Genomic DNA, 22,389 nt, shown 5'->3' on the forward strand with positions numbered 1-22,389 from the left:
TTGGATGTATTGACTAAAGCATGTCTTGGGGATATTTTTGCACCTGAAGTTTCCAGGCTCCTCTTGTTCCTAATTATTAGAGATTTCTGAAAGGTGGCTATACATACACCTGGGAAATGAATAAAGTACTTTTATTTAAGGAGAAAGGTAACTTGGATCAAAATGAAAAGAGGATTAAAAACTTGGCACGTTTAAATCAGTCACGCATAACTTGATTTCCCTTCCCTCCCCTCCCCTCCCCTCCCCTCCCCTCCCCTCCCCTCCCCTCCCCTTCCTCTCCTTCTCTCTGTCAGATATTCTGGCTTAACAAAATAGCATTTTTCTCGAAAGTTTGAAATGGAAGTATCCATTAGAACGTATTTCAAATTATCAAGAATATATAAAAAATTATTCCCCAGAAATATGACCTCATCATTCTTACTGCCCCAGTCTTGAACTCTTTACGTCTCTACCTCAAATCACTGGAGTTGACAGAATCCCACTGTGTATTTCTTCATGCTTATTCTAGAAAACCTGAAAATAAAGATGCTGAGAAGAAAAGGAAATTAAACCATAATTTACAATCCACCATTGTGGATTTTATGTGTATTCTGCCAGTCTTTTTTCAAATCAGTATAGTATGCATATTCTACCCATCTGTTTTTAACACAAAAAGAAATTTAAAACACAATGTGTTTTATTTTTCATTAAACATTGAAATGAAGGGTGTCCTTAGCCACCGCCCAGTTCAGGGAGCTCTCCAGCTGTCTCAGTTCATCTCCTGTCTACCCCCACGCTGCCCTCCACTGTTACACAAGGAGTCAGGGCACCGGTGCCATTTACTTTGGCTCACTAGTATCCTGGGGCATTTGGAGGAGGGGTATTGACCCAACATAAATTCAATGAGGACTGAGCAAAGACTTGGCAGCCTGTATGAGCTGCACTGTAGATAGATGGTCCCTGGAAGAAATGTTCACTGCAGATAAGGTGAAGCTTTTACCTCATATTTTCTAAAGAACCATTACTTTCATCTCTTAGTATAGTACAAACATCAGGAAGAGCTGGTGATGATGCTGTAGAGACTTATTTGCCAAGCAGCTTTGGGTATTCCAGGGAACATTCCCCTCCTTTTTAACATGGCACCTTTTTTAGTTTACTTCTTTGCACTGTCCATCACATTCCCGTATTTTCTAGTCGCTTGAAAGACACTTTCCATATTGATTAGAGTCTGGAATGTTGTGCTGATTTGAGCAAACAGTGAAAAGCCGTCAGGTGTTTTTAATCAGGATCCTGTATTTTTCAAAGGTTGTTGGCAGTAGCATGGGAGGAAGACTAGAGGCAGGAAGAATACTTTGGAAAAGTGGGCAAGAGATGACTGAAACCGAACAAAACAGTAGCAAATATGATAAAGTGGAGGGGCAACTTGGAGCTTTCTGGTAGATTCAGTTAGGACTGAATTACTGCCCCAATCTTTCTGCTGAAGAAATGAGTGTCCCTTCACCCAGCCACGATTCATAGCAGCCTTGTTTACTCACCTGCAGCTCTTTCCCCACTCCCACCCCAATATGTATGTATGTATGTGTGTGTGTGTCTATATGTATATGTATTTTCTCTGGACTAATTTCTAAAAACTGGCAAGCCTGTTATTTTATCATTAAGTAGCACTGAGACAATGATTGTAGAGAACAAGACTCATCAGACTTAACGTGAACTAGGAGGAACACCTGGAAATGTTTAGGTCCCATAACCCTGATGCTCTTAACCCTTGGGATATTATGTTATTGTTGCTATAATTTCAAAAAATAAAGATGTTATGTATTTATCACTAAAAATTTATTCAAAATCCTGCTTGATATTAGAAACAAGAGAACATCAAATGTGTCCTCTTTGCACTTTGACCTGTTGTGTTATATTGAGCAATGTACTATTTCCCATCATGATAGCACAGTCATTAAAGAGAGTGGGATCTCTCACAAGTCAGTTTTCCTTATACCTGCACCTCCTCGTATTAAGTTATTAAACCATAAACCCATACTAGAAACATTATTATTAGCTATTATGAGTTTTTATCTATTGACAAATATATTTTATTGGTGTCTGGAAAGCATATGAGTTCTCTAATAATTATAAATATTAGCAAAAATTAGTACAGCTACTATGAAGGAAAGTATGGAATGGTCTTCAAAAACCCACAGATAAAACTTCCGTATCATCCAGCAATTCCATTACCAGGTATTTATCCAAAAGAAAGGAAATCAATATATTAAAGAGATATCTGCACTCCTGTATTTATTGCAGCACTATTCACAATATCCAAGTTATGGAATCAACCTAAGTGCCCATCAAGGTATGGATAAAGTGTGATATATACACATAATGCAATATTATTTGGCCATAAAAAAATGAAATTCTGTCATTTGCAGAAACATTAATGGAACTGGAGGCCCTTATGTTGAGTGACAGAAGTCAAGCACAGAAAGACAAATATTGCATGTTCTCATTCATATTTGAGAGCTAAAAAAGTGGATCTTATGAAGATAGAGAGTAGACTGTTGGTTACCCTAGACTAGGAAGGGGAGGCAGGGGGATGAAGGGAAAAATATCTATAAAGGTATTTATTATCACTGAACTGTACATTTAAAAATGGTAAAGATGGGCTGCGCATGGTGGCTTATGCCTGTAATTCAAGCGCTTTGAGAGGCCAGGGTGGCAGGATCCCTTGAGGCCTGGAGTTTGAGACCAGCCTGGGAAACATAGTGAGACCCCCATCTCTACAGAAAAATTTAAAACTAGCCAGGCATGGTGGTGCACGTCTGTAGTCCTAGCTACTTGGGAGGCGGAGGTGGCAGGATTGTTTGACTCTAAAGTAGGCTGTGATCATGCCACTGCACTCCTACCTGCGTGATAGAGTAAGACTTTCTCTTAAAAAACAAAAAGGCACAGGTAGTAAACTATATATTTATGTTTTACCTCAATAAAAAGAAATAAACAAAAATATTAGCAAGTCAAATTATCCTGCATCCTTGTTTCCCAATCAAGAAAAAGAAAGTACCAAAATGGAGACAAGGGACATTCCACCAGATTTAAGCTTTTGTGTAACTATTCAGTTCCAAAAATAGATTTTCCCGTGTAAGGTAAAACCCTTGTTTTCTCTCCACAATTGTATTTATCCATAGAAATTAAAGGTGTTGTTAACCTAAATCCTGTCAGAGCCTCATCTGTGTTGGCACTCTCCAACCCACATGGTAATTACTGCCGCTATATAAAGAAGGAGTTAAAATTCTCATGAAATGGCTGCCCTCTAACTCTGCTCTTATCATTCACATCTCTGAATTTGAGGCTGAGGGACTTGCAGCCTCCCACCTTAACCCTAAGAGATTCATTGCACTGGGCCTGAATTGCTCTTGACTGAAAGAGTTGATCATCATTGTGCCCACAGGTAAGAGAGGAAGAGCCAGATCCTGGAGAATAGCCTTGAATTATTGCATTCATAAGAGGTGAGAGGTGTCATTAGAAATGCAGGGTGGAGGGCTTGCTGGGAAGATTTAGGAAAGCAGAGAAGCAAAGGATAAGCGAGCATGCTAAGTATAAAGGGTCTTGCATTGAACATGATTGGTAGCTTTTGGCATCTATTATCTTTCTAGAAGAAAATGCAGTTTGTATATGCTTTGCGTTCTTCTAAAGTTGAGAAAGAAAAGCATAAATATACCTGAATATTCGTAAGATTGTTGGTGTGGATAAATCTGGAGGGACAGTTGAAAGGAAAAAAGGACGGAGGGAGGGAAGGAGGGAGAGATGGAGGGAGAGATGGAGGGAGAAAGGCAGGCAGGCAGGAAGGAAGGAAAGGGAAGGGGAGGAAGGAAGGAAAGGGAAGGGGAGGAAGGAAGGAAAGGGAAGGGGAGGAAGGAAGGAAGAAGAAGGAAGGAGGGAAATAGGGAGGGAGGGAGGGAAGGAAGGAAATAGTTTTTATGCCCTTTACACTATTTCTCTCATAAACTTTTTTGTCATGTAGGCACTGGGAAGGTAGACATCAGCCTAGTTCATGTAAAATCATTCCAAAGCTTGAATTTAGAAAGGTCTGAATTAATGAAGTTTTATTGAATTTATAAAATGTCAGTGATCACATCACTGTAACTTAAAAGACAAATCTCGAAGTAAACTTTCAGTTATCCCAGAATATAATGTGAAATGATGGCTGTGCCTCAAGGGCTGATCAGTGAATATTGCCATATCAACAGCTATTTCCTTGGCTTTCACCTCATGTGGTTTTGGCTCTCTCCAAAATACATTGGTGCACCTATGCAAAGGCTCTTTGGAGACAGTAATGATACTTGTCTGAGTACACAGATAGAAGATTTTCAGGAAAATTAATTGCCTTGGTTATGAGTTGGTGATGTTCTCGCAAGGTAATTGACAGAAAGGTGCTTTAAAACGTCAACCAAAATGTCAGATTCATACCCTTCTTTGTGTCCCCACTATTACTTTCTCTAAGTTCTGATTATTAGTTTAGCCTGATGGCTCTTTTTGTTTCTATCACAGCTACAGCATTGAAAAAGGCTCCCAATCTGAAATGGTGATCATAGATAAAATTTCAATTAAGAACCATTCTGGGATGACGAGGATAGCAGTGTTTGACTATTGGTATGGCTCATTTATGAGGCCTCTCCATGAATCACAAACACTTGAGTTGATTTATTGTCTCAGCATTTTGGGGGTCACTGTATTCACTAATGGAGTGAAGGATGTGACAATGTTACAATGAAGGGAACCAAGTTCCAGATGGGTTAATCAACTTCCCTATCGTTTCATGGCTAGTGTTAGAACCGTGGTTATATCCTAGGTCTTCTAGAGCCTGGTAATGAGCTATTGAAATGAGATTGTCATGGCATAGGTATTGGGGCAGATGAATGAAATGGGATACCATAGGGCTTGAAAAAAAAAAAGGAAATCATGACTCTTAAACTATTGGGAGAATACAGAGGAACAAGCATATTTTATTATATTCCATGCGTAACTTATGAGAGCAGCACATCATACATCATCCAACCATTCTTTTAAACAAATACAGCAGCAGCTACAATAAAATATGACTTTTATATCAGATGGCTCCTAAATATAAATTAGTGGCTTCACCTGGTGTTTAACTGCAGAAAAAAATGATAGATCCCAAGGCTGGATGAATACATAGCTATGTTGGAAATTATGAGGTCTAATACAGTGTATGCAAGACAACTCGAAATATCAAGGATATTTCTGACCCTCTTATATTTTTGTCTTATACCCTGACTTTGAAATCAACACCCAAATAAGACAAGAATTCACAGTATTGAAGTCTTTTTCCCCTCGTCAAAAGAAAATGAAGGAAAATTATGTATGAATAGATTAATAGTTTAGTTTTTAAACAACAACTTTATCATCATTTTCAAATATCCCTGTCCAGAATGCCTTTCAGTAGGAAATGTAGTGCAAGGTTTTTTTTACATATTTCTAAAATACATATTTTAAAATATATTTAAAAATTGAAAATATAAGCTTTAGGCAGTATCATTTGGCTGCTATATTTTGAACTTGAATCTTAATGACATTTCTCATGGTTTTTTGCTCAAAAATTGAATTGAATTTGATTATTTCTTCAAATATTTTTTGAAATGTGACATGCTTACTGAAAAATACATGTAAGCATTTAAGAACTGAACACTCCTATGTAAACAGCATAAAGATCATGTAACAAAACTTGACCAGCCTCCTACAACTCCCAGACCTGAATGCCTTTCTAATCACAATTTCCCCAAAGTAACCGTTAACCTGAATTTTAACATCATAGATTAGTTCTGCCTGTTTTCGTACTGAATGTAAACAAATTCTTATTGCATTCTATTTGTTTGTGTTTAGGTATTTTACCCACATTATATTAGTGATATTCGTCTATTTGGTTTCAAATGATTGTAAGTCACTCATTCACACTGATGTATAATGTTGTATTGTGAGACTAAATTTTAATACTACCTGCGTTTAAAGTAGATGTATTAATTTGAATCAGCCAGCAATGTATGAGAGTTTAAGTGGCTATGCACACTCCCCAAAACTTGATACTTTTAATCTTTTTTATTTTAGCATTCTGTTGGGCAAGCTTTGATTTTTAAATTGACTAAATAAACCTCTGGCAAACTCATACCAAACAAAGGTCTTTATTGAAGAACGAGTGTGTGCTGGGGGTGGGAAGGGGCAATCTCTCGTAAAGTGGAATGCTTCAGCATCAACAAGTTCAAAGAGGAAATGCAGTTTGAATAATGTAAGCAGAAATATCTCAGCACAGACAAGTGTTTTTGTTTAAAATACTTCTTTATTTTCAGAAAAAGCATTTCCTTTGGAATGAAGAGAGATGTATATAAGATAGAAATTTATGGAATCTGAAAACTGACATTTTTAAGATGGAGGGAGTTGTGGGATTGAAGAAAACACTAAGGGCTTTATTTTTATTAATGATTGAGATTTCCATAGAAATAACACAAGGCAATGGTTGATTTGTATTTTTTTTTTTCTTTACTATTGCAGGGTCTCCATTTTGGTGCCTACTGGATATCGTTCCCATAAAGAATGAGAAAGGAGATGTAGTACTTTTTCTGGCCTCATTCAAAGATATAACAGATACAAAAGTGAAGATTACTCCAGAAGATAAAAAAGAAGGTTTGTACCGTTTTCAGAAAACATTGACAGATGGAGTAACATTTTGAAATTGTTTACTTAAAAACTCTCGGAGAAAAACATGCATTTTTAATAACAGCAACTGATAAATATTCATAACTGTTAACAGTCAGCATTTGGTGCATATTCCAAAATCACAGACTCACATGCATTTACATTCTGTCGTCTTTATAATAAAGACTCACTTGACAGGAACTAGAAGTTCATATTCCTACGCTAATATGATGAGGATGAGAAAACAGTTTATCACAATATAAGGATTAACACCACTTCATTGTATTAGGCAAAAATTAATGGATGGGATAAGTGACTTTAGGAGGATGTGATTAAAAATACATCTCTCCATTTCCTCTAGATTGCCGTAGCTCAAAACTTAGATATGCAAAGTGTAGTTATGTACAAAGTTAAGAACTCTAGCTTAGTGGTTGTTAGAATAGAATGTTGCAAACAAATGTGAATCCTGTACCTTATCATATATAAAAATATAATACTTTGTTTTAAGACATAAACAAGCTTTTCAGTTATCTTTAAAGGAGTCTGAGAATTTGTGTTGTTTACCTTGTATCTTCTGATAATAATTTATTAAGAAATTCTTTGCATTTTATATGAGCTGACAAAAGTTAACACTGAAAAACTGCTGATATTATTTGTTTTAAACCGAAGTAGGATTCTAGTCACCAGAGAAAAAGCAATTATCCTTTGTGGGTTTCCTATGTAGTAAGTTCTTTTTTAGAATCAGCTACTTGACATTTCAACAGCTATGTCTTTTTAGGAATGGACTCTTTATTCCAGCTCTTTTTTAAAATGTGTGTGATTGTTTTCAATACATTATGTTTCTTGAAATGACAACCCAAATGAACAGATACCATAGTTTGGTGCTCTCACTTCTAGCATTTGAAAGCCTTGCAAACGCATGTCTGTTTTGCTGTATATTGGCATGACTAAATTATGTAGTGTATTTTACATATGCAAGGGGAGAGCCGTATTAAAATTAAAGTTACTTGAATTTTAGAGCAAGCGTAGTACCTGTCCAATGTAAGTTCCACAAAGATAAGTATGAAAATTGGTGTGTACAGTTTTTGCTTTTAGTATTTTCTTTGTAAGATAGAAACACAGAGGGTAAGGATCCTTTGAATAAAATTATTCAAACATATAAGTATATATTCATATTATGTACATTCACAAATATGTGTGGATAAATAGAAATATAACACAATCCTTAGAAAGAAATACATGACTTTTTTTTTGCTTGAAAGAAGGCAGTTTGATTGACCTTTAACTGACTTGTTTAGAATATGAGGACCATGCCTAATGGTTTTATACAAATTCCTTAATTATCTTTGACTTATGTTCCTTATGTCTCGTGATAGGGGAGAAATCCCCATTTTGGTGGACTGCAGTGAATAACAGTGGTAAAGTATACCTTTTCATTTGGAGTTTGAGAGAGCTCAATAAAAATACTCATTTTTGCCATCCACGTTCTGAATCAGCTGAAAAAGAAAAATGAGTAGATTGGAGACCAAAGTATCACCTTTATTTTTGATGAAACTAATAAAGGAAAACATGAAATATCTTTACCTCCAAGTGGGCTTCCTTCTAGTGAGCTCTAGTTTTAGGCGAAGTTGCCCCGCAGTCACAAAGCAGAGCCTCTCACTGTGTAACTTAATGTCTGGAGAACCAGAGCAGAACAGTTGCTCCCTAAAGAGAGAGAAGACAAAGGGGTCATCCTATACATGTCCATATTGCCTTCCAAACTTAACCAAATTATATTCTTCTTCTTTTCCTGGAAATAGCTAAGTTAAGGAGCAGAGAGAGGCTAGCATGTCACACTAGTAGAGCTGCTTGCACTTGAAAGATTACACCTGTCATTTGGAAGTGAAGGCCATCCATTTGAACACTGTGCAACCAATAACAAAGTAATCCAAAGTTCTATCTTAAAATGAGTTTTACATTTGTATTCATATATTCAATAATATTTTCATTTTGTTTAGGGAACATGTACAATGTAAAGACTATCTCTTGCAAGATTTAAATAAAAAAAAACACTTTTAACATTAATTATATTGTGTAAAATATGATTTAATTTTTTGAAATATTTGCTAGTAAGTCCCTAGATATTTTTATCTCAACATTATCTCATATAAAAATATTACTTCTAATATATACTGAACACTCAAGAACAGTTTTTTCTATTGCTACCTTATTATAAATGTCTCATGAAAGTATGTAGTATTTTTAGAAAGAGTAACTATTGTAAGTCACCATGGTTATAAAATGATAATTTAAAAATAGCCAATAATCTGGGAGGCCAAGGCAGGAGGCTGCTTGAGCCCAGAAGTTTGATACCAACTTGAGCAACATAGGGAGACTCTGTCTTTACCAAAAAAATATATAACAATAAAATAAAAAATAATTTAAAAATTAGCCACGTCATGGTGGTGCACACTTGTAGTCCCAGCTATTTGGGAGGCTGAGGTCAGAGGATCACTTCAGCCCAGGAGGTGAATGCTGCAGTGACTGGTGATTACACTCCTGCACTCTAGCCTGGGTGACAGAGTGAGACCCTGTCTCAAAAAAAAAAAAAAAAAAAAAAAGAAAAAAAATATTTTTACCTGCCCTTAATGGAGAAAAACACCTTAAAATTCACCAATTGATGACATGTCTTGCAGGAAAGGCACACCTTAACATATGATATTTTTAAAACTTCCAAATAAGTGTTTGATTATTAAAATGTCACCATGTAACTGTAGCAGTATTGTGTCATAACATTAAAAATACTAAATAAGTGCATGACATGACCCAGTGTTGCACCTTCTGCAAATGCATCACTGAAGTTCATCTAAGTTGTAGAAATAAGGTTCATGTTAATTAAATTAATTAATACTGAGGTTCACATGATGGGCTTCATTTAAGAGAGATAAATGGCATGGACTTCTATTAAAAATACTTTAATCATTTTTCCATGTTTTGGGGGAGTTTATTTAAATGAGGACGAACTTGTTTTATAGAAGAGGCTAACAAGGTATGAGATATAATGTAGGCCTTTTATCAATGAACAGCATTGGTGGAAGATGAGCACAAAATTCAAACTACTATTTGTATGTACAATAGCTTTCAGCTGGTGGATCTGATGGTGTGTGTGTGTGTGTGTGTGTGTGTGTGTGTGTGTGTGTGTGAGAGAGAGAGAGAGAGAGAGAGAGAGAGAGAGAGAGAGAGACAGCCTTCAGCAGAAATCTGATGGCTTTTATCACCTTTAAAACTAACTTCCTTTTTGGCACATAGTTTACTTCTATTCCAAAAATAGTGTGTACACCACTTACTTCTATGTTCATGTCAAGTGTTACTTATGGAGTAAATTTAATACGAGGCCCTGTTTATATCTTTCAGCATCAGTTAGGAAATACTTTGATATAAAATTTGGATTTATATGTCAATCAGCTTGGCAATTGAGGTTCTTTTGTTGCTGATCAGAAATCTTGGCTGGCAGTTAAGTATGTCCTTTTTATAAAAAAAAAGAAAAGAAAAGGAAAGAAAGAAAAGAAAAGAGAAAAAAAGAAAAAGGAAGGGAATGTCTACTTAGTATAAGAAGCCAGGGTAGGCAAAGTCTTTTTGGACACCAGGTCCTCAATGGTGGGGAAGGATTAGGAAAAACATTCACAGGGCTGAGAACAGAGGGCCTTTGGATGGAGTGGTTCAGAGGGAATTGTTTCCTTTGAGTGAAGGAAAATAGCCTCAGCAGGAGGCTTTAATATTTTTAATTAAAATTAATTTAATTTAATTTAATTAGTTTTAAAAATTATATTTAAAATTTAATGTAAGTTTAAAAGTGGATTAATAATATATTAAGTAATTCAAAAAATATTTATTGAGCAGCCACTCTGACCCCAGCATTGCATTAGCATTTGGAGATGTCAAAATGGAGACAATATGCTTGGAAACATCTTAAGTCTCAGCTTAAAACCTTTCCACTAAATTTTGGCTGCTAGTCCTTCTAGAAGCTGCTTACTGTCTCAGGAAGTGAGTTTCCTCATCTATAAAATGAGGTACTCATACATATCTCCTACATTTGTTATAGGTTTATAAGAGATAATATATGCAATTCACGTAGCACAGGGCATATAGAATATGTTCAATAAAAGATGTGGTCATGGTTGTTATATTCTATAGGTTTTTATAAAAATAGCTAGCTCTTATTGAGTCTCTGCTTCATGCTAAGTGCTTCACATAGGTGACTTCATTTACTTCTCATAACTCTGTGAAATAAGTATTATTCCTATTCCCATTTATTGATGAATTTAAATGACTTGACAAAGTTGACATAGTAAAAAAAAAAAAATGGTAACCTAGGATTTACACTCATGCAGCCCAACCTCAGAGCCTACATTATATTTTTTCTCCCTCACTTGCCCTCTGCAAAGTGCTCGTAATCTTATGGTGGACACAGATCCTGTTTTGCAATACAGTATGTTCAGTAGAATGACAGAAATAATAAATTCTTCTCAGACAAGGAAACAAGATAGAGCGGGTCAGCAAGAGATAGAGCAGAGTCAAGGAGAACTTCACAGGAGAAATAATATTGAAGCAAATCTTGAAAGATGATTTGTGTGTGGAGTAAGACTGAAAGGAAAGAATGTTAATTTTAGGTGATGAAACAGCAAGTAGTTGACCTTTGTTCATAAGAAAAGTCATGAAGTTGAAGTTCAACCCTAAGGAGTTTAGGTGGTATGCAGATATATTTCAGAGTTAGAACAGCTTGGCCTTGACATAAGAGATGAAGGAAAAGGAGATCTTTTGGGATCCTCTTTCTGGTTTAAGGGCTGTTATGAACTGATTCGTGTCACTCCCAAATTTATATGTTGAAGCCTTAACCCCCAGTTATCTCAGAATGTAATGGTATTTGAGGCCTTTGAATAATTAAGTTAAAATGAAGTTGTTAGGGTTGCTACTAATCCAGTCTGACTCTTATAAGAAGAGATTAGAACAAACAAAGAGACACCAGGGGTGTGGATGCACAGAGGGACTGCTGACCATGGGAACAGAACAGCCATATGCAAACCAAGGAGAGTCCTCAGGAAACCAACCTGCCAACCCAACCTTAATCTTGAATCTCTAGCCTCCAGAACTGTAAGAAAATAAATTTCTGTTGTGTAAGCCACTCAGTCTGAGGTAGAGTCTCCCTTGGTGTCATTGGATTGGTTCCACTACATCCTGAGGATACCATAATCCACTGATTCTTAAATTCCTCATATAAAATGATGTAATATTTTGCACATCCTCCCATATACTTTAAAAAAATCTCTAGATTACTTATAATGCCTAATGCAATGTAAATGCTATGAAAATGGTTTTTGTGTTGTATTGTTTAGGGAATAATGACAAGAAAAAAGCCTATACATGTTTAGTACAAATGAAGCCATCCATTATTTTTCTGAACATTTTTGATCCACACTTGGTTGAATCCGTGGATGTGGAGCCCACAGATACAGAGGGCTGACTGCATTTTGTTATAGCAGCCCTAGCAAACATAATTAATGACTTTAATCCAGATGGTAAATGCAGAAGAGAAATAAGTTTCTGAGGAACATTAATGAATTCAGTATTGGGTCTACTGTATGAGGTTTCTATGCATGTCTTGTAGGCAAATAGACAGGAGGGTCAGGTGATCAAGAGAGAGTTATGGACTGAAGGCATAGATTTGACAGCCATCAATATGTTGATGGTAATGCAAAAAAAAAAAGATCATAGGTGAGATTGTTTAGGAATACTAAAGAAAAACTTCAAGAGGAGGGAGGAAAGAAGTAGGTCAAGGGTAGGACCCTGGATCATACTAACATTTGAGGAACCAGAAGGAGAGTATCATTAAAAGAAATAGATTAATAATGGTGAGACATTAGAGAAAAACAGAAGCAGACGTAATAGAGAAATTAAGTCAAATGAGGACAGAGATGTGTCCATTGGGTTTTTTAATTGAAAGGTTACAGGATTGCTGCTAAAAGCAGTTTCAAGAGAGAGCTGAGAGAGAAAGCCAATAATGAGAATCTTACTAACTTTCCAACACTTTGGGCCATCACATTATTAAAATTAAGGAGACACAATTGTAGCACTTTCTTATATGCTCTTAGCTCAAGTAAGTAGATTTTAAGTTCAAATTACTTAAGAATCAGCTTAATAAGCTCCCCACAGTCCACTTTTTTTTTTTTCTTTTTTTGAGATGGAGTCTTGCTCTGTTGCCAGGCTGGAGTGCAGTGGCATGATCTCGGCTCACTGCAACCTCCACCTCCTGGGTTCAAGTGATTCTCCTGCCTCAGCCTCCTGAGTAGCTGGGACTACAGGGATGCGCCACCACACCCAGCTAATTTTCGTATTTTTAGTAGAGACAGGGTTTCATCATGTTGACCAGGATGGTCTCGATCTTGTGACCTCGTGATCCACCTGCCTTGGCCTCCCGAAGTGTTAGGATTACAGGTGTGAGCCACCGTGCCCGGCCCCACACCCCACTTTCTAACTACCATTTCACCTTCTAACTTTTTTGAAACTTTGGGACAAGTCAAGCTACTCTGTTCATTTTCAGCTCACACTCTTCTTTCTCCTTACCCAGGAGAATTTTCCCTCACTTGTAATATATGTTTGTCACCTATTCATCATGAAAATCCCACTTCTTTTCTGTATAGTCAGATTTTCCCGATCTACTTTAACTCATAGTAAGTGTCCTTCCCTTAAAACACTCTATTCCTTGCTGCTGGAGTCATCTTTCTAAACCTTGCACCAGTGTATCAAACTTCTTTTTTTTTTTTTTTAAGTGTTAAAGCTAGTTTATTTATTTATTTTATTATACTTTAAGTTTTAGGGTACATGTGCACAACGTGCAGGTTTGTTACATATGTATACATATGTCATGTTGGTGTGCTGCACCCATTAACTCGTCATTTAACATTAGGTATATCTCCTAATGCTATCCCTCCCCCCTCCCCCCACCCCACAACAGGCCCCGGTGTGTGATGTTCCCCTTCCTGTGTCCATGTGTTCTCATTGTTCAATTCCCACCTATGAGTGAGAACATGGGGTGTTTGGTTTTTTGTCCTTGTGATAGTTTGCTCAGAATGATGGTTTCCAGCTTCATCCATGTCCCTACAAAGGACATGAACTCATCATTTTTTATGGCTGCATAGTATTCCATGGTATATATGTGCCACATTTCCTTAATCCAGTCTATCATTGTTGGACATTTGGGTTGGTTCCAGGTCTTTGCTGTTGTGAATAGTGCTGCAATAATTATACGTGTGCATGTGTCTTTATAGCAGCATGTTTTATAATCCTTTGGGTATATACCCAGTAATGGGATGGCTGGGTCAAATGGTATTTCTAGTTCTAGATCCCTGAGGAATCGCCCCACTGACTTCCACAATGGTTGAACTAGTTTACAGTCCCACCAACAGTGTAAAGGTGTTCCTATTTCTCCACATCTTCTCCAGCACTTGTTTCCTGACTTTTTAATGATCGCCATTCTAACTGGTGTGAGATGGTATCTCATTGTGGTTTTGATTTGCATTTCTCTGATGGCCAGTGATGATGAGCATATTTTCATGTGTCTTTTGGCTACATAAATGTCTCCTTTTGAGAAGTGTCTGTTCATATCCTTCACCCACTTTTTGATGGGAATTTTTGTTCTTGTAAATTTGAGTTCATTGTAGATTCTGGGTATTAGCCCTTTGTCAGATGAGTAGATTGCAAAAATTTTCTCCCATTTTGTAGGTTGCCCGTTCACTCTGATGGTAGTTTCTTTTGCTGTGCAGAAGCTCTTTAGTTTAATTAGATCCCATTTGTCAATTTTGGCTTTTGTTGCCATTGCTTTTGGTGTTTTAGACATGAAGTCCTTGCCCATGCCTCTGTCCTGAATGATATTGCCTAGGTTTTCTTCTAGGGTTTTTATGGTTTTAGGTTTAACATGTAAGTCTTTAATCCATCTTGAATTAATTTTTGTATAAGGTGTAAGGAAGGGACCCAGTTTCAGCTTTCTACATCTGGCTAGCCAGTTTTCCCAGCACCATTTATTAAATAGGGAATCCTTTCCCCATTTCTTGTTTTTGTTAGGTTTGTCAAAGATCAGATAGTTGCAGATATGCGGCATTATTTCTGAGGGCTCTGTTCTGTTCCATTGGTCTATATCTCTGTTTTGGTACCAGTACCATGCTGTTTTGGTTACTGTAGCCTTGTAGTATAGTTTGAAGTCAGGGAGCATGATGCTACCTGAATTTATCAGTTCAATGCCATCCCCATCAAGCTACCAATGACTTTCTTCACAGAATTGGAAAAAACTACTTTAAAGTTCATATGGAACCAAAAAAGAGCCTGCATTGCCAAGTCAATCCTAAGCCAAAATAACAAAGCTGGAGGCATCCTGCTACCTGACTTCTTCCTGGTTTGGTTTTGGGAGAGTGTATGTGTCGAGGAATTTATCCATTTCTTCTAGATTTTCTAGTTTATTTGCGTAGAGGTGTTTATAGTATTCTCTGATGGTAGTTTGTATTTCTGTGGGATTGGTGGTGATATCCCCTTTATCATTTTTTATTGCATCTATTTGATTCTTCTCTCTTTTCTTCTTTATTAGTCTTGCTAGCCGTCTATCATTTTTGTTGATCTTTTCAAAAAAACCAGCTCCTGGATTCATTGATTTTTTTGAAGGGTTTTTTTGTCTCTATTTCCTTCAGTTCTGCTCTGATCTTAGTTATTTCTCGCCTTCTGCTAGCTTATGAATGTGTTTGCTCTCGCTTCTCTAGTTCTTTTAATTGTGATGTTAGGGTGTCAATTTTAGATCTTTCCTGCTTTCTCTTGTGGGCATTTAGTGCTATCAGTTTCCCTCTACACACTGGTTTAAATGTGTCCCAAAGATTCTGGTATGTTGTGTTTTTGTCTTCATTGGTTTCAAAGAACATCTTTATTTCTGCCTTCATTTCGTTATGTACCCAGTAGTCATTCAGGAGCAGGTTGTTCAGTTTCCATGTAGTTGAGCGGTTTTGAGTGAGTTTCTTAATCCTGAGTTCTAGTTTGATTGCACTGTGGTCTGAGAGACAGTTTGTTATAATTTCTGTTCTTTTACATTTGCTGAGGAGTGCTTTACTTCCAACTATGTGGTCAGTTTTGGAATAGGCGTGGTGTGGTGCTGAAAAGAATGTATATTCTGTTGATTTGGGGTGGAGAGTTGTGTAGATGTCTATTAGGTCCGCTTGGTGCAGAGCTGAGTTCAATTCCTGGATATCTTTGTTAACTTTCTGTCTCGTTGATTCTGTTATCTTGTCATTCCCAAGTCATTATGGGCCTTGAAATTGGCATACAGCTTCATTCTTTGCATTTCCTACATTGCCTTAAACATAATAGAAACTGAGTAAATACTTTCTTATTAATTAATTGTATTCCATTGCCCTCACCTGTGTGACAGTGTCTAATGTCTTTTATAAGTTCCTTTCCTCTGCACTCAGTTGCATTTGTGTCAATTTTCCAAACATTTTTCACAGCAGTTCATTTATTATGTTAATTTGGTTTTCCATTCAAACCAGTTGAGTATAATAATACATGCCTTGTTTTTCCTGGCACAGAGCCCAATGAAATTATTTTTGTTTATTTCTTGTTGAGTGTCCCAGATTTGCTTTGGAATGTTGGTTGATGCTGGCTTATTCATTATGTGATAACAACATCAGTTATCATAGAATGAGGGGATTTCAATTACAATTTCTAAAAAGTGAGCACTTCAAATTTGTTTTGAGGATTTAGGGGTTTATGTGTGAAGCTTTTCACATTATCTTTAGTGGTAATACAAATCAAGATTCCAATGCAGTGGCATTTCTTGGTAGTCTAAGTGGCAAGCTGCAACAGGTTGGCATTGTTAATTACACTGGTAAAAGTTTTGTGTTGCAGATACCATTGCTTATTACTAATTGACTTCAGAAGAAATAAAATAATAAACAGCTATTCTAAACAATTAGATATGCATTGCCTTTAGCTACAAGAACCTGCAAACCCAGCTAACACAAGATTAAACAGTAAAGGCTTATTTTCCTCATATTTCAAAGAGCATGGGACTGAGCAGCCTGTGGTTGGGAACAGTGGCTCTGCAATACTGGTGGGCACTCAAGCTCTTTTGGCCCTTCTGCTCTGCTGTCCTCTATGTATTGGTTTTCTTCATCTTGCTTGTCACCTGATGGTTCAGGATGCTTGCTGCACCTTTAGAACTCATGTCTGTGGTGCAGACAATAAAAAAAGTGAAGGACAAAAGCCAAGGGCCTCTTTCTATGAGGATTCTCCTTTGTTTGTAGGAAGGAATGTTTTTCCCCTTACCTCTTTCTCCTTCCAGGGATTTCTGTCAATATGTCATTTACCATAACTTTGTCACATGGCCATGGCCATTTCTAGCTCTAAGGAATGCCAATAAATCAAGGTTTGGGTTTTTTCCCTAAGCTTTTATATCTCTAAAATAGAAATAGCCAAAAGAGAAAGAGTCTTGGAATGAGACTGGGTCAGGAAATCTAGAGTGTGTATCAAGGTATCATTTATTGATTATTTTCTATATGCCACACATATTATCCCAGGATCCTACAATGTAGAAGAATGAGACTTAGAAAAGTGAACTGCCCAATGCCTTGGTGCTATGCAGAGGTGGAGACAGGGTAAAGTTCAGGGCCATCTGGTCTCAGAGCTTATATATTTCCACTATACCACAAGGGGACCTCCAAGGAAACAAGTGAGAGGAAACTGGGAATGAGGTGGGAAGAAAGCTGGGCTTATCTGTTTCTTCCCCCACACCCCTACAAGCAATTGTTATTGAAGTGGCGATCCTATCGCAATTATTTTTACCATTTTCATTTCTTATTTAAAATCCTTACTATTCAAAGTGTGGTCTGAGGGACTGACACATCAGCATCACCTGGGAGCTCGTTTGAAATACAGAATCTCAGGCCCTAGGTTAGACCTTTCTATCAGAATCTGCCTTTCAGTGAGCTCAGGTGACTCACATGCATATCCAATTTTGAGAAGCCCTGTGACATATACATTTCTTAGAAGGCTTCCCCAACCATCTAGATTAAGCTAATCCATCTTCAGCCATTCCATTACATCATGCTGTTCATTGTTTTATAGCATGTATGCCTATCTGAAACAACATTACTAAAAAGTTGGTTTTAATTGTAATTGTTTTCTGTTCCACTAAAATTTATGTTTCATCAGGGAACAGACTTTGCTTTTATTGAGGATCTAACACTTGCGGATAGAGTGTCTGACACATAGTAAGTGCTCAATAAATATTTGATAGATGGATGATGAGTATATGAATGCATAAATGATGTCTAATTTAGGATACTTGGCTCTTCAGGGGTAGATAACCACATAGCATTCTTGCTGTTTCAAAATAACCAGATCAAAATTATAAAAGCTGCATGTCTCAGGTGCACATTCTGAAAACTGTATTGTTTGGCTTTGTTCTGCTTGATTTAATTCAAAGACGATTTTTCATGTATTTACCTTAGTCTTAGCCTCTCTAAATGTGTTCTTACTGCTAGTATTGAATGGCCCTTTGGCTTTGAATAGAATCTCTGTTGTTGGTTAATTTTTTGTTCTTATTGACTCTTCTGTTGTTAAGTTTACAAGAATCTCAATTTGGTCAAAATTTTGAAGATAATTGAAGTTATTTGTTATAAAAAATAAAAATTCACCAAAAGGAAAGACATTAAGAGACTGATCAGATGTTAATTAAATCTATGATGATTGTTATGTACTTCGAATATTTTAATTTTCAATGTGGAACATTGCAATAATGTTCCTTTCACTTGCTGAAGTATTCTGCCTGATTTTCTTTTGTTTGCATAATGGGAAAAAAACATGCAAAATTTCTAGTAAAGAGAAGTTGCCTGATGAAAGGTTTATTATAAAAATTGATACTTTATCCCAGGAAATAGATTTCTGCCTCAGGGACATCTATACCAAGTCTTTGTCAGATATGTGATGACATTGGAACTGAAGAGCTCATATAGATGCTTAAAGTGATTTAAAAATTTTAAGCACATCTGTATTTTATTTTATTACCTGTGTTTAAAAAATGATCTTTGGAGTTTCTACACATATTCGCTAATGTCTTTTTCTCCCAAAACCTTTTAAAGACAAATAATGCAAACTAGGGTTCATAAACTAAGTTGCCTTTAGAGACCACAGTATGATGTAATGAGAAAGATGTTGCCATAGGCTGTGGTAAGGACTAGGCATAATAGTCATGGCATGCTTCACCAAGTCATTCCATTTGAAAGAAAAATTTAAAATATCTGCAGCCAGTCAAAATACTCTCGTGGATTGCATTTGTTCTGATGGTGAGTAGCTTGTGATCCTCGGACAAAACTTTCTGAAGCTATTATCTCATTAGCCTTATTTTTTATACAATATATTTCTAGTTTTATTACTTTAAGATTAAAACATCATTTTTGCCCCGTTTTGGAATTTAATATTAAAAAACTTTTTGCAATTAAGTGACCAATTCATTGAAACACCAGGCAAATATGGTATTAAGAAGATTAAGGCCAGATGCAGTGGCTCACATGTGTAATCCCAATTTGGGTGGCTGAGGCAGGAGGACTGCTTGAGCCTAGGATTAGCCTGGGGAACACAGGGAGACACTGTCTCTACAAAAAATTGAAAAGAAATTTAGCCTGGTGTGGTGGTGCATACCTGTGGTGGCAGTTACTCAGGGAGCTCAGGTGGCATAATTGCTTGAGTTCAGGAGGCGGAGGCTGCAGTGAGCTGTTAGCATGCCACTGTGCTCCAGCCTGGGTGACAGAGAGAGACCCTGTCTCAAATAAATAAGTAAGTAAGTAAGTAAGTAAGTAAATAAATAAATAAATAAATAAGTAAGTAAAGTAAGTAAGTAAGTAGAGTTCAGGCTGAGAACTAAAACAGCCAGAGTCATATAACTTGACCCCCTGTATGGATATACATTCTTGATGATGTTCATTATATCCAGCAATATTTACCTAGACATTGGTATTAAGGAATATTCCCAGTTTGGGGATTACAGCTCTTATGATACTGTCATGGATGATAACAGTGTCACTGAGGACAGGCTGGAGACCTACAGAAGGGTCTCTAGGTAACTTTTCTTTGGCCTCCTGGCATTTTCTGTGGAAGCATGCTGGGGAATGGCAGAAAATACTGTGGGTTTGTACTTCAATGGGTGGTGTGGCTAGTGTGGAGCTTTTGCCTTTTTTGCCTGAGTTTTTATATGGGGTTATTGAGGTAGTGACTTTGCCAGTGGGAAAAAAACAGACTATTTGGTACCAAGAGCATAGGTGCCAATTATTTGGAGAAGTGGCTTGGAAACACTGAGTACCCTGAATGGGAAAGATAGGGTCCCCAGTTTTGGGGGATTTTGAGTCTAGTTTCTGCCTCATGCTTCAGTAAAAATAAGCTTTGCATCCCAGCTAGCTTTTCAGACAGTAGGAAAAAATGTCCAGGAGTCGCTATGTATCAATCCTGCTTATCTCCCCAGTGAGCCTCCCCAAAATTCCATGATGCTTTACAGATATTTATATGTGTTTATTTGACACTTTGTGTGGGGGAACAATTTAACTCATGGACAATATAGAAGTTTCAAAGGCAAATGTCTACTGAAATGTTCACATAGTTGCTTCAGTCTTGTAATATTATATAGCAATTAAATTTTATTTGATCTACTTCAAAAATACATCTTGGAGTTCATGAGAAAAATACATACAAACATAATTAGGAGACTGCTCCCCAATTTATTTTGCCCAAGTATTAATTTCTCAAAGCAGACATTCATATTAAGAATGCTTATGCCATGTGGGAGGTGAGCTGAACAAATATTAACTAGAAAGCTGCTAAAATGACTGATTGCATTGATGAAAACTTCAGAACTTACAAATGGTGCTTATGAGCACACTGGTTTGTGCTCTAGTTTTTTCATGCGTTCCTTTCCTCTTCTAGACTATGAGCTCTGTGAAAACAGATGTCATGTCTGATTCACCTTTGATCCCAGTAATTTAGGCTGAAGTGTGAGGAGTTTATTGAGTGGCATTAAAAGATTCAGAAGTCTTGTGGTTATTTGTAATAAACTATGAGAATGCAAAAGCATAAGAATGATACAGTGGACTTTGGGGACTTGAAAGAAAGGGTGGAAAGAGAGTGAGGGATAAAAGACTACAAATTGGGTTCAGTGTATACTGCTCAGGTGATGGGTGCACCAAAATCTCATGAATTGCCATTAAAGAACTTATTCATGCAACCAAACACCACCTGTTCGCCCAAAACCTATGAAATTAAATATATATTTTTTTCTTAAAAAAAAAGACATGAAAAGGAACAACTTCTACTAACTACAGGTGAAGAAAAGTAGTGAGTCTATTTAATTTTAAAAATTAGAAATGTAATCTTCCAATTATATCAGATATAAAATATTTATTAATTCCATCTTAGTGCAAAGGTAGAAAAACATACATATCCAGATGGAATATGAAAGCAGACACATTAGAGTACAGTATGAGATAGACACTTGAAAGTATCAAACTCTCAAGAAAATGGTTCAGAGTAATGCAAGCATTAAGAAATTTACTCAAGAGCATAGAAAAAAAATACTGAGATACTCAGAAGGGAAGAATAGGGCAAAGCTCTTATCACATTGGAGCACAGTTTTGAGAAGCAGCCATTAGAATGGCTGAGAATCCTGATTTGATTTTTTAAGTACATGTTCCCTCGCATGGTTAGAGTGCTATAATATGAGCTTAAGGAAGTAGTTAAATTATAAAGCCCAAATGGTACTACAACTATATTTCATCTTACAATAGGATTCAGCAATACTTAGATGATACATTGATGAAAATATAAGTTATTTAACAGTTTGTTTACATAAATTACAGGATAAGTACAGAAAATTAAGCTATGCCACTAGATGATGACTTCTTGAACAGATAGTTCAGCTTTTTATTGAAAGAGGGATTGATTGGCTAAATTGAAGTTATGGTGAAATATATTCCTATTAGTGTTCTGTCATTGCCTTCTGTAAAGGAATATGACTTCAGATAAGCTCAAACCTGAGTCTACTGAAGGTATGGCACACCTGGAAAATTGATTTTCAATTTTCTAATTTACCTACAAACCTCTCAGAAGTATGCTGGCTACTGGTGAGTGGAAAAGGGCTAGAAGGTATCTACAACTTCACACATAACCCAAAACAGGGAAGTGGTGAAGTAGTGAAAGGAGTTTCTCAAAGCCTGTCTTCAATCAAGTGATTTCATTGGCAGCAATGGGCCAGTATGAGAACTTGAAAGCTGCAGATGCTTATCAAGCTCTCCAGAAGTACTGCTGGCTAGCCATTTTATTCCGTGTAACAATTTCTAGATTTGTAGATAGGGGTTTTATTAATCACCTATGTTAAATGAAAGTGTGGCATGTCTTTTGTTGGTGTTTTTTGGTGTCTCTCCATGGTGACTATCACTCTTGTGCAATTGTACATCACCATTGGAGTCAAAAGATAAAGTTTTAATAGGTGAGAATAATAAATAATAGTGCTAAGAAGAAAAATACAGTGAATTTGATTAGCTAAACAGGGACAGCAAAAAAGAGTTACTAGATGACCTAATGTCATGTGATTGGTAATGGCTGCCTAGAATTTTACATTGAAAACCTTTCTAAGGTAACATCTTATCTCATAGG

At 36.6% G+C, this 22,389-nt stretch overlaps 1 protein-coding gene across 1 annotated transcript in view; it reads left to right on the top strand.

Annotated features, from left to right (window-relative positions):
- The window catches only part of KCNH8 (potassium voltage-gated channel subfamily H member 8), a 373,450-nt gene that overhangs the window by 118,122 nt on the left and 232,939 nt on the right, over window positions 1–22,389 (top strand). The window contains exon 3 of the mRNA XM_055295551.2: window positions 6,535–6,666. Coding sequence (XP_055151526.1) covers window positions 6,535–6,666 — 132 coding nt within the window. The remainder of the gene's footprint in view (window positions 1–6,534; window positions 6,667–22,389) is intronic.

This window comes from Symphalangus syndactylus, chromosome 10, assembly GCF_028878055.3.
Source record: "Symphalangus syndactylus isolate Jambi chromosome 10, NHGRI_mSymSyn1-v2.1_pri, whole genome shotgun sequence".
Classification (NCBI taxonomy): domain Eukaryota; kingdom Metazoa; phylum Chordata; class Mammalia; order Primates; family Hylobatidae; genus Symphalangus; species Symphalangus syndactylus.